Source organism: Mus pahari, chromosome 3, assembly GCF_900095145.1.
Source record: "Mus pahari chromosome 3, PAHARI_EIJ_v1.1, whole genome shotgun sequence".
Taxonomy (NCBI): Eukaryota; Metazoa; Chordata; class Mammalia; order Rodentia; family Muridae; genus Mus; species Mus pahari.
The window spans coordinates 63,117,359-63,130,180 of NC_034592.1; the positions used below are offsets into that span (position 1 = coordinate 63,117,359).

General features: G+C 41.4%; 1 protein-coding gene across 5 annotated transcripts in view; it reads right to left on the minus strand.

Moving 5' to 3' along the window:
• The window catches only part of Ccdc141 (coiled-coil domain containing 141), a 162,741-nt gene that overhangs the window by 89,717 nt on the left and 60,202 nt on the right, over nucleotides 1–12,822 (minus strand). For all 5 annotated transcript variants that reach the window (XM_029536228.1, XM_029536226.1, XM_029536225.1 and 2 more), the window contains one exon: nucleotides 8,654–8,770. In XM_029536228.1, the coding sequence (XP_029392088.1) occupies nucleotides 8,654–8,770 (117 nt within the window). The remainder of the gene's footprint in view (nucleotides 1–8,653; nucleotides 8,771–12,822) is intronic.

The following is a 12,822-nucleotide window of genomic DNA, read 5'->3' on the forward strand; positions in this document are numbered from 1 at the left end:
GTTTTATGGATTTTCCCAAGGCTCACTGGCAAACTCAATACTATTTATACAGATTTGTGACTGTTAGTGATGGAATTGTTTCTAATTTATGTTCTGTGAAAAATGACATCTGCTTATAATTGGGAGGTTCATTTAAAAATCAGGGAAGTAAAACTAATCACTCACTGAGATGAAGATAGAGGGACTGAGATGTGCAGATGCAGGTGTCTTAAGGTTTGGGGAACGCAGCTAATTTTGCCTTGAGACTGTTCAGATTTGATTTTCAATGCAGACAACGCTGTGCAAAAGAAGCAGATTCTACTCCATTTCACAGGGTTTTCTTCCCAGTCATCAGGTACGATGATGTGGATTGATTTAAGGAAGGAATCTGTTTTTATCATAACCTCACAAATTTTGTGATCTTCCGTGAAGGACATCAGGGAATAACTAGGGATTCAACATTGCAATGGTGAACTTCTCCGTATAAGTTAATATATGCAGGCATGAGAAGAAAGAATTCCACAGGCTTGTGAAATACTAGGAAAATATTTGGATAACCTGGAAACTGGTTATTTGAATTCCGGATATTTCCCCACACCTCCTGAAGCACCGGAGAAATATACAAGTAGTTCCTTTGTACTGAATGTTCCATTTCTGAGGTATTTAAAGAAGATAATAACACAGTTCCACTCATGAAACACATTATGGTCATGTTTTTTCCCTCCCTCAACTCCTTTCAGTTCATTCCCACTCCTTACCTCTACAATTTTAAAGCAATAATCAGAAAATTTGAATGCTTCTCTTTTGATCTTCAATCACCTGTGTAAAGGGTCCTTGGGGGATGGAAATGAGCAGCAAAAAGAAACCAAGTCCCAAGCACGGACAATCTTGTCCATAACCTCAGAGACTAGGGATCTATTTCGATCCATATTATCATAGCTAGAGAGATGGCTTGGTGGGTAAGAGCACGCACATGTTGCTCTTGCAGAGAACCTGGGTTTAGTTCCTGGCACCTGCATGGTGGTTCACAACCCTTTATAACTTCAGTTCCTGATCTGATGCCCTCTTCTGATCTTTGCAGCCACCAGCCATGCCATACACAAGGTGCACATATGTGCATGCAGGCAAATACTCATAAACATATGTATCAATCTAAGACAGATGTAAATTTACACCTGGTATGTTCTAACAATGGCTACAATTCATGCTGTCTTTGAGAACACTACAACTTACATTGTCTTTGATTCCACTGGTTTTGTTGTTGTTGTTGTTTTTGTTGCTTTATTGTATATTTGTTTTTCTTTATATCTTTGACTCCAACGTGTGGTTCAAAGACCAACATCTGCAGCACTCATAGGAGTTTGCTCCAAATGCAGACAGTGCCAAAACCATATCCTAAGCCTGATAGCTCAAATCCTCTTGTAGTTTGAGAACCTCTGGTCTACAGATCTCTGCAACAGCTATCTTCTTTGTTCTTTGTTCCAAGTAGATAGATGAGCATACTGAAGACTGTAAAGGAGGTTTGTGCATGATATGATCTTACATACAGAAAATCCAGTCGAATTTTCAAACCCTCCCCAAAGCTAATACACTGCCACTCCCAAATCCATTGTGTTTCTTAAGAGCAGCAATGACCAATCTAGGAACTGGAAGGGCAATTCTATTATTGTAATAGAAGAAAGAATAAAATAGCCAGGGATAAATTTAATAGAAAAGTATAAGACTAGTACACTGAAATGTTCTTATCATTGTTGAAAGAGGGGAGAGATGCAGTAAAAGCATAAATAAAGGAAAATTTAATATTGGGAAGATGGCAACACTAGGGACTGGAGAGATGGTTCAGTGGTCAAGAGCACTGGCTGCTTTTCCAGAGGAAGTGGGATTGATTCCCAGCACCTACACAGGGATTAAATGACCCATCTGTCACTCCAGTTCCAGGGGATCCCATGCCCTCTTCTTTCCTCTGTGGGCACTGCATGAATGTGGTAAATAAACATACATGCAGACAAACACCCAGGCACATAACATAAAAAATTTAAAAAGAAGAAATTAAGACAGTAATACTCCTCTAAATATTTAGATACTAAGTAATTCTTGCCAGGCTCCTCAGGAAGTTACATGAAGAAGTGGAAGACTGATTATAATGTTCACATGAGCCTGCAGGGTAACCAGAAAAGCCAAAATGGCCTTTAAAAATGTTGAAATAGAAACAAACTAAGAGACTTTAGACTTCCAAATTTCATTTTTTTTCTTTCAAATTAAAGTGATGTGGCACATCAGTGTAACAAACATATAAAACAATGGAATAGGGACAAGAATCCAGAAAGAAGCCCTAACATCTGTAGTCACTGATAGAGGCGCCAAGATCATTTAATCAGGAAAACTGTGTTATTCAATTCCTGAACTGCAAGGACTCTAGACAACCACCTGAGAAAGAATGGAGTCAATCCCTGCCTCATACCATACACCAGAATCTATGCCATACAGAATAACGACCTAAATACAAAAGCTAAAGCTACAACATTCAGAGGAAACATAAGAATAATCTTTGTGACTTTGGATTTAGCAGACATAGCACACACTCACACACACACACACACACACACACACACACACACACAAATCAAATCAAACAAAACAAAACAAAAACCCATAAACCACAGCATTTAAAATAATTGAACATTATAAAAATTAAAAGCTTTTGCTCGAGGAAGGGTGCTATGGTCAGAGAGGTTAGATGGAAATTTCCTCAAAGACAATGGACAACAACCATGTGAAAAGGCTACAAAGTCATTAGCTACAAGAGAACTGCAAGAAGTCTCCATCAATTAGNTCTCCATACACAGGATGATGAAACAAAAAAAAAAAAAAAAGAAAAAGAAAGAAAGAAAGAAAGAAAGAAAGAAAGAAAGAAAGAAAGAAAGAAAGAAAGAAAGAAATGGCAAGTGTTGGGGGACACTGGGTAACTGGACCCCTTTAGTATAAAACACTGAAGTGACTCCCAGTGAGTTAAACAGAAACATCATATAACAGCAATTCTACATACATACATACATACATACGTACCTGTGTGTGTATACACACATGGTCTTTACATGCTTTCTCAGAAGCAAACTGTACAAACACACGCCCTCCCACATTTTGCTATAGTAGTGTTCACATTCACCAGCTTGTGTGAGTCATCTGCTGGTCTGGTTTTCCAAGTCATTGAAAAATATTTTCCAGTTGTGGTTGATTTCACAAACTAGCTCTGTGATCTTGGCCCCAAGTTCCTATAAATAATGTCATTTGAATATCTTGTGAAAAGGGCCAGTGCTGTGGTCCCACAGAAACTATTCAAAGTGCAATTGGTGAGCAGAGCCACAGAGCCGGTTCCCTTGCTTGGAGGGCATCCCCAGTACCCTTTGGCTCTCAAACTCTGATGCTTACTCGCAGGTGTAAGATGTGAACAGGTAGGAAGACGAGGCTTATTAACCATTAAAGGGGAAATGGTGTGTCTTGGGGGACGTTCTTGGGTGTGCATGACTTTTCTAAAGAAACAAAACAACAATCAGAAAACCAAAAAACTATAGCCAAAACCTTTTAGGTATTATGTGGAATAGTGAGCTTGCTGATGCCAGATCTTTGATTTTTTTTTTTAAGGTTTTATTTATTTTTATTTTATTTAGATGGGTGTATGAGTATTTTGCCTGAATGTGTGCAAGTATATCATATAAATGCAATGCAAGAAGATGGCACTGAATCCCCTGGAACTAGAGTTATCAATAGTTCTAAGTTGCCAAGTGGGTGCTGGCAACTGGACCTTAGTCCTCTGCAAGAGCAGTAAGTGTTCTTAACCCCTGAGCCACCTCTGCAGCCCCTTTCAGGCTTTAGAAGAGCCCGAACTCTGTTGTTGTTGTTGTTGTTGTTGTTGTTGTTGTTGTTGCTGCTGCTGCTGTTTTGTAATTTTTAAATTTAAAAACTTTAATATTTTAAGCTTGACAGTGAGTTGTTGCTATTTTCATTTTTTAAGCCTTATGTACCCAAACAGGTACACAGATTCTCTGGCAATGAGATCCAGATGTCAACAATCTTCCAGCATTTCTCAGGACTCTATGAGTAGCCGGCACTGAGAAGCCTGGGCCCCAATACTCCGCACATCACCAACTGCAAAGGGCCAAACTGAATGGAGGGTTGAAACCATGGGAGCCCAGATTGGAATATGTAACTGATTCTGGCCTCAAACGCTGCAGTTAAGCCTTGGGACATCAAGTTGACTTATGGTGCCATTCAAGGAGGATTTAAAAATCACCTGCATTTGCTATTCCCTTTTCAGTTATATACATGAATAGAAAATTTTATACTAAGTAGATGGCATCGCTGAAACAATGAGTCATCTTTCAAGGTTCAGCTCAACTATTTCAACACACCCTGAACCCTAACAGCAGTTGTGGATGTTACTCCAGTTCTTGATTTGAATGTATTCCAGCAAGAAACAATGGAGACAGTTTTACAATTTATTTAGAAAAGACTCTCTGGGTAGTCTCGCCCTGGGAAGCTCAGGCACCTGCTCTCCCTGTAAACCTGATTACTTATGTGAGTTTCAGTAATGGCCTCCCAGTTGATGCCTTATTTCTGATCAATTCTCTTTGAAAGTTCCTCTCCACATGCCCACATGCAACATGAGTCCAGAATGCAGTGTGCTGTATCCTATTTGAGACATATAAAAATTGAATCCTTTCTCAAAGGAATGAGATTATTGAAAACCATCTGAAAGGGTGGAAAAGCAAACATTTTGGGAGTACTACTCTCAGGTAAGTGCTTGTGTGAGTATTTTCTCCAAAATTCCTGTGTTTCCTCTTTCCAGGTGCCTATGAAAATGAGGCATGGAGAAGCAGTGTGTACCCAATGTTCTAAATAATACAGCAGGAACTAAAACCCCGTTTTGTTGTATTTTGGTTTTGGCTTTGATGTACATAGATACAACCCATCACACTATAGTACATAGCCCCTGAACACAGGCTAGTCAGGAGTTAGGGGGAGGAGGAATGAGATCAGAACTTGGGACATTCTGCTTCATGGGTCCTCTTTTATATACTGCCTTTTAAAACGTAAGATTATCCAAGTGGCTGAGGAAAATCTCCAAGTGGCCAAGGTCCCCAAACTCACCCAGCACTCTTTACAGAGCTGCTCTGTAATCAGCTAGCTGGAGTGACCTCTCTGGCTCCGTGCTTTGAAGGGCACATGCCTGGCTACATGCCCTGGCATCACCAAGCTGGCATTCTCAATAACTTGTTCAGACAAGCCTTCATAGTTTCATTTTGCTCTGGGCATCACAGACTGGGGAGCTAGCCTCCTCGTAGGACCCGCAATTTGGATAAGGCATTAGGGGGTATGTAATAGCTAGTAAGCGTTGTGGTCCCTTCAACTGGGAGCCCTAGAAAGGTTGAGTCTACTGGGATTCAATCTTCCAACCACGTCATAACCATTGCCATGTAAAACCAGAGTGGCTGTGATTCCATGAAGGAGTCCCTGGTGAGATCAGGACTCATGGGATAGAGAAGATGATGAGACCCCTCACCTGAGACCCCCACCCCGCAATCCTGATAGCTCCCCCAGGCTGTATGTCATTCTTTCCCAGCTGGGGATCGAGCTAGGCATGAAAAAGGAACTAGGAAGTCGGAGATTGACTGGGATTGGACCTCCAGAGAGGAAGTGTTTATGAAAGTGCATCGCCCTTCAGGCTGGCCTGCACTTTTCAGTGATGCTCCTGTAAATAACCCTCACTCGTGATTCTGTAAGACATCCTAGTCAGCTCACTGATCACCAAGATGGACTTGGGTGGGATGATAGGTGTCTCCCCAGGAAGCATCAGGGGCATGTGCCTGTCTGGAATAGAGTAATGTGGACTTCCAAACAGTAGATCTCCTGGGGAGAACTTTTTGAGTCGGAGGTACTGGAAGGTGCTATGCAGGCTGCTGAGTTGGGTGGGAGTCATCAAGTCTTACCAAGCTGTGAGTCCTGTGAACTGTAATAATGACACAAGATATGCCCCTGGGTGCGATACTAATATGAATATTCTTTCTAGTTGGATTTAAGGCCAACTTTGTTAGAGGAAGCATATGCCTGGTCTTGTGAATTGGGCCAAGAGTCCAGAGTTGAGGAGTATAGAGGGAACCTCTTATAGACATCACCTGTCAATAAAAAAGCCTATGGTCAGTTAGTGGCTACAGGGACTAGGAGGTGGGACACCGGTAGGAAGAGAGAGGATTCTGGGAAATAATGAGAGGGCCAAGAGGTTCACCCAGAACAGAGAGATCAGACGAATGGGAGTTGTGCAGAAATAACCAGCCACATAGATGAACTCAGAAAAGAATACAGAGGAGACCTGTCCTGGCACATGACGCTGAGAGGTAACGAACCATGTGGAAGACAGACTAGCTTGCATGGGTTAAAAAAGTTAAGAGCTAGTTGGGGAATGAGCCAAAGCCTACGGCCTAGGCCTCTTTTCACTAATAAAATAAAGGAAGACAGGAAAAAGGATTGTATTTATTACAGGGGAGCTTACAAGCACCGAGTGTAAACCTCCTACTAATATTTTATAAATGTGTAGACTATCAAGCTTCCCTCTAAATTTATATCTTATTTCCTATACATTGGTTTGGTTCTCAGACCTTGTCAGAAAAGTTTCCTTGTGCAGTGGATGATGGCTAACTGAAAACTCACAACTGGTCAGAGTGTAGAACTCTCAGCTGCCCCTGGGGTTTCAGCTTGGCTTGTCTACACTGTAGACACTCTCTACTCAGATCTTCTGTCTGTCCATATGATCACTTGTCTTCACCTGCCACCCATTCAGTCCCCCCATTCCTTCATCTGGAACCAGTCCTGACCTTTTAGCTCTGAAAGCTGGACTCAATTCTATAACTTCTCTTTCAATCCTGTGGTCTTTCAGTGGCTTGACTCATAGCCAACACAGCTTCTCCAGCTTTGTTGGACATGATCTTATCCATACAGAGATTCTTGTAGAGAATGTATACATGTGTGTGTGTATACACACTCACACACACACACACACACACACACAAATATATATATATATATATATATATATATATATGTATATATATATATGCCTTTTCAAATAATTCTGACATTGTGAAAAGAAACAAATGTATTCATTAATGTTTCTTACATAGCAAGTTCATGGTCCTTTTTCTTTTATACACTGCACAGTTTTAAATGTGAACTTTGAACATCAGACACAGTACACTCCTAGAACCAAAGTAATATGTGAACAAATATTCAAGTCTAAACAACTCTCATAACTTCATATGCAGTCACTGAAATCCAAGTGTGTCTAACTTATATGAACATGCTGTTTTTGTTCCTGTGTTTTTACAAGTAGGTATCCTATGCAAATTGAAACATCCCTGGTTCTTAATATATAAGGATACTGATAGAATCATTCTCATTGATAAAGTGTGAGTTTGATGCATATAGAGTAAATTGCTATATAACTACAGTGAAAAACCTTAACAGGCAAATGAAGCTGACAATCTTTTAAATGAGCGGTTATTATAGGGTAAGTTGTCTTTCATAACTGCATGTTTTAACCATCACTTAAACATTGAGGCTAGACTTTTGAAAGTCTACAATATACTTGTGGCATTCAACCTCAGCAAGAAGGAAACATGAAACTAAGAATGTCATGTCCTTAGAATATTTAACCCTAATTAAATACAATCTATCCCTACAAGCCTTCTATCAGGTCTCAAATGAGTATATGGTTGGTCTTCCTTGCTTTCAGCCACCAACTAACAAGTGTTTCACAACTTTCATGACTTCACTTAACCGGTAACTACCAACCACCTACTATATTCTAGGTGTAATTTGTACTGGGTCACCAAAATAAGCATCAGTTCTCTACAGACCATCTGCAAGTGATGCCTGGCTGGGAGCCAATTTCTTGCAAAACAGAGGAATGTGAAGCAAGTGAGGGAGAGAGAGAATGAAGATGAGAGCAGCAAGCAAGCCTGGCAACCAGCGAGGTGACGGTGCTGTGTGCAGAAAACAACCAAACAAAAACATGGCACCAGCAAAGAACCACTCTGCAGAAACATAGTGCAGCTTAATACTGAAGAGCTGGGACCTTGGATTGGACAGAATCGAAGTCCACTTCTGCCTGGGATAACACTTAATTTTGATGAAGTCACTCTCTATACCCCAAACCTCTGCTTTGTTTGTTTCAGTCAAATCATTAAAAAAAATGATAAACTTCTCAGGGGTCTGTGATCATTTAAATAAAGTATCTCTCACACTCAGAGTAGACAATAATTAGTGTGTGTGTGTGTGTGTGTGTAGATGTGTGTGTGTGTGTACAAGCTTTAGTCTTTTTTTTTTTTTTTTCAAGACAGGGTTTCTCTGTGTAGCCATGGCTGTCCTGGAACTCACTTTGTAGACCAGGCCAGCCATGAACTCAGAAATCCGCCTGCCTCTGCCTCCCGAGTGCTGGGATTAAAGGCGTGCGCCACCACGCCCGGCTTACAAGCTTTAGTCTTACTATGGTCTTAGCAGTTACTGGGCAGTGGTGTTCCCTAATGCTCTAGTGTTCATTTCTATGCAACCTGTAAACAACTCAGCCTGTTCTGAGAGAGCCATCTCGCTTGTGTTCCCCACTCATTTTAGTGGCTCTTACCTTTGCTTTAACCATCAGGTCCTCATGCTTGCAGATTAGCTCTCTGTTGTCTGAAAGTGATGCGCCCAGACTCTGTTCCTGCAGATCTCTTATTGCTTTCTGAAACCAACAAGAAACCTGGGAAGGGGTGAGAAGAAAGGGCCAATATTTAAATGATTGGGATGGAGGACTTAAACTCAAGCATAGTACTGCAACCTTTCAAAACAAAGTAGTTTGATCTCTTTCTACATACACTAATTTATATAGGATGTTAACATCATCCAGGTATTTAATGTTCTCTTTGTTTCAGCCTCTCAATGCCTAAGGGGAAAAAAAAAAAAGACAAAATAACCCAGAGAAGAGCACAGGGATGGGCTGCTTAGCAGCTCAGTGGATTATGAGGCATGAGAAATGAGTCAGCATGTTCTCCAAAAATCCACAGTGTGTTCCCATGCAGTCCATACATCTTGCTTCCTTTCCAAATATAACGTTCTTTCTATATATAAACGTGAGTCTGAATATAGTTACACAGATACTGAACAGCCTATGTGGAATCATATTTTCTAGTATACAAACAGAAAATATAAAAGTATTTCATTTGCAGTCCCTGGTGGAAATCTGAGGAATGAAAAGGCACAGTTATTGTAAGAACAGGACTTGGATACCAGATACGTGTATGGTTGACTCAGGACACGTGACACACAGTGTCAAGACAACAGATATTGTGGGAGTTAATTGCAGCAATAAACATGTTGTTACTTTAATTTTTTTAATTAATTAACTTTGGAGGAATGCTGACATTGAACCCAGGATCTCACACAAGCCGAACAAGCATTCTACCATTAAGTTTGTGGTGTTGCACTTTTAGTGAGGCCAGATTTTAAGAGATACTATAACTTGATGTGAGACTTAAGACTTAAGGCTCCTGAACACAAGAACCTTGATATCCATCAAATGAATTGCAGCTAGATTTGTGCTATCTGCTTCTGTATAGCATTATCCCTGAATCCTATCAGAATGACTAATTTGTAAGACGACACACTATAAACTAGATATGTGGCTAGTTGCTTTGAGAGCATCGTCTTCGTCTTTCTCAGTAAGTCCACAACAAGAGCAATATAGTCATACAAACGTACAGAAGAAGCAAATGAATTTGGAGAGCTGAAGCAGTTTATCTAGAGACAGATGGTAGCAGCAGAGGAAGGCTCTGCCCCAAGTGTACGCAATTCCAAAATCCATGCTCTTCCGCTGTGCCCTGCCACTATGCTCGTGTCACCTACAGTCTCTCAGCCCTGATGTCTGGGGACACTGTTGCCAACCTCAAAGATGAAAATTGGCAGCCCGTTCAAAATGGTGGGCATAGCCAAGAGTCATACTGTGTCTTTCTGAGGCCCCGGTTATCTTGTCTGCGCAGCCATGGGCTTTCTTCCAGCTCCTGTAACAGGAAGGGATACATGAAGCAGGAGGCTGAGGAAAGGGTGTCAGGTCTAAAGTTCCAAACTGAAAATGTGCCTCACGCTCCGCAGATGGCAGTGGTAGAGGCTCACCCCAATGAGATGCCTGTGGGCCACGAGGGGCCTGGGGTGGCAGCTGATCTTGAGAGCAGAGATCTTAACTAACTCAGCATTTTCCCAGCACAGAATGGGGAATAAGTTACGGAACAACAGGGTTTCTCCTGCTTACCAAAATGTTAGCCCGTTATCAGTGCAAACAAAAAACCCACATTTATCCTATAGCCATTTTTTTATGTGAAATTCACCTTCTTCCTAATATTGGAAAACTATGTGATATATATTTCACATTATATAAACATGTATATTGTATTTTTTTATATTTATAGTTCCTTGAAACCATTTTTTCTGGTATCCAATTAGAACTAGATAAATACAATGTACATAGAAGAACCCACAGAGGGCACTTAGAGAAGAGCACTAAAAATTATTTTGTTTTTATATAAAATAATTTCTTACAACAGTGCCAGTGAGCTCTTACAAAAATGTGAGCGGAAGGGTGATTTGGGGGGGAGTTTCCTCAAAGAGAGCATGAGAATAACTAACTGAGGCTATTTAGTTGTTGAGGACCAGAAGTGTTTTCTATTCCTAGCTAAAGTTGCGGTAGGGGTAGACATCTCAAGAATGTTGCATTGTGGGCCAACTAATATGGACGCTGAGTGAATGAAACAAAGGAGGAAGCAGGTGTTCCTTAATCTCCCTGAACAGGTGAGAAGCCTGAAGCCTCAGATAATCCTATTTAATTTGTGAGTCAAATATTTGTCATCTAACACATGTCAGAGATGATGAAACCTAGAAGGAAGGGAGGGAAGAAGTTCTGTGATTTTTTTCTTTCTCTCCTCTTCCTCCTCCTCCTCTTCCTCTCCCCCCTCCTCCTCCTCTTCCTCTCCCCCTTCCTCCTCCTCCTCCTCTCCCTCCTCCTCCCCCTCCTCCTTCTCCTCCTCCTCCTCCTCCTCCTATTGATATGGGATCTTACCCTGTAGCTCTAGCTGGCCGGCCCTTGGCACACAAACCAGGTGGGCTTCCACCTCACAGAGCTCTGCCTTCCTCTGCTCCCCAAGTACTGGGATTGAAGGTCTGCACCGCTGCACCAGCTGGTTTGACTTTGAAATGGCATTGACTGACTTTATCCTTTGGATCTGGCTGACACTACTTCACCTTTCAAAAACTACCTACTAAGCAACAATTTGGAGATAGAAAACTCTTATGATACTCAGTATCTTTCATCCTGGCTTTCAAAACTTATGATTCTAGTTCTACACATTTTTTTTTCTGACCAGATACACTTCAGGGAGAAACACAAGTTGGTATGAATGCTTGAAGTGAGTAGATCATCATTAGCACATTACATCTTATGTATATGTTGAGGTAAATAATATATATCATTTTTCACTTGTTATGTGGCTTTTTACTTTTTAAATACTTGTTTTTTTACTCTTCCAATGACCACTGGGATATTTAAAGACATTTTATTTGGTTGGCTACATTAGTCATGGAAACTCATAGAGTATCTTTAGTTGTTACGTGTAAATGTGAAGACTGACACAGATTTAACTAAGGAGAATTTAAACAGCAGAGCTAGGAGAAGGGTGGAGTGGGGTATCAGTCAGTAAGCATTCAGGGGCTTCCGCATCAGGGCTCAGTCAGTAAGCATTCAGGGGCTTCCGCATCAGGGCTCAGTCAGTAAACATTCAGGGGCTTCCACATCAGGGCTCAGTCAGTAAACATTCAGGGGCTTCCACATCAGGGCGAAGATCTAAGGAGCCTTTGGCAGAAGTTGACTGACCTCATCAGCTAAGTATTGGAAGATGGTTTTAGATGCCTCTGCAGATGCAGCAAAAATATTCACTTCAGCTTTTTTTAAAACTACTCCTTTCTTTGACTGGAGGTTTAGTTTGTTTCAGTGTGGGGAACTGAGGGTATATAAGAATTGAAGGGAGGGGCGAATCAGTCTAAGAACTGAGTAGGAAGTTGAAGACTGGTATGTCTGCTAGCTTTGGACAAGGAAGGGCTCATCAGCTGAACATTCTACCTCAACCACGCCCACTGAAAGAAATGAATGAAGAAAGTAAGGGAAAAAGATGGTGAGCTTCTCAGAGGCACCAGGTACTGCTCTATGCATCTTATAATGTTACCTTAGCCACTGTCTGCCCTCTTCCTGGAATTGAGACAACCAATGAGGAAACAGAGAGAGAGAGAGGGTGAATCACTTGCCCAAGTTCATGCAGCCAGTGAGGAGGGTTGGGGGCAATAATGCCCTGGCCAGATTCCATGCTTTCTGATCCAGTTTTTATCTTTCTTCCCATCACACCCTTCTATTGAAGCAAAGGATTCTGGAGAAGTCTGTGTCTATGAACATTCTTAAAACTTAAACTGTAAGGCAAGGCTGCGGCCATAAGGTCTGGTTCAAACCTGACAGCGCCATCAGGGGGTTCAACAGAAACTGTAGTTAGAGAAGGCGGTGGAAGAGTCTGAGTCAAGCCCTCAGACACCAGCTGTGGGCAGAGGTGACTGACAGCTTGCAAACTGAGAATTCTATTCTTGCAAATGATACACAGTCTAAAACACAGAGGACATAAGCAGCAGACAATGTCCTGTGAAGGTCAAAAGTCTGAAAAGTCTGGAGGCAAAAAAGGGGAAGGGCGGTGGAAGCCAGAAGCCCTGCACCAGGTTGCCACA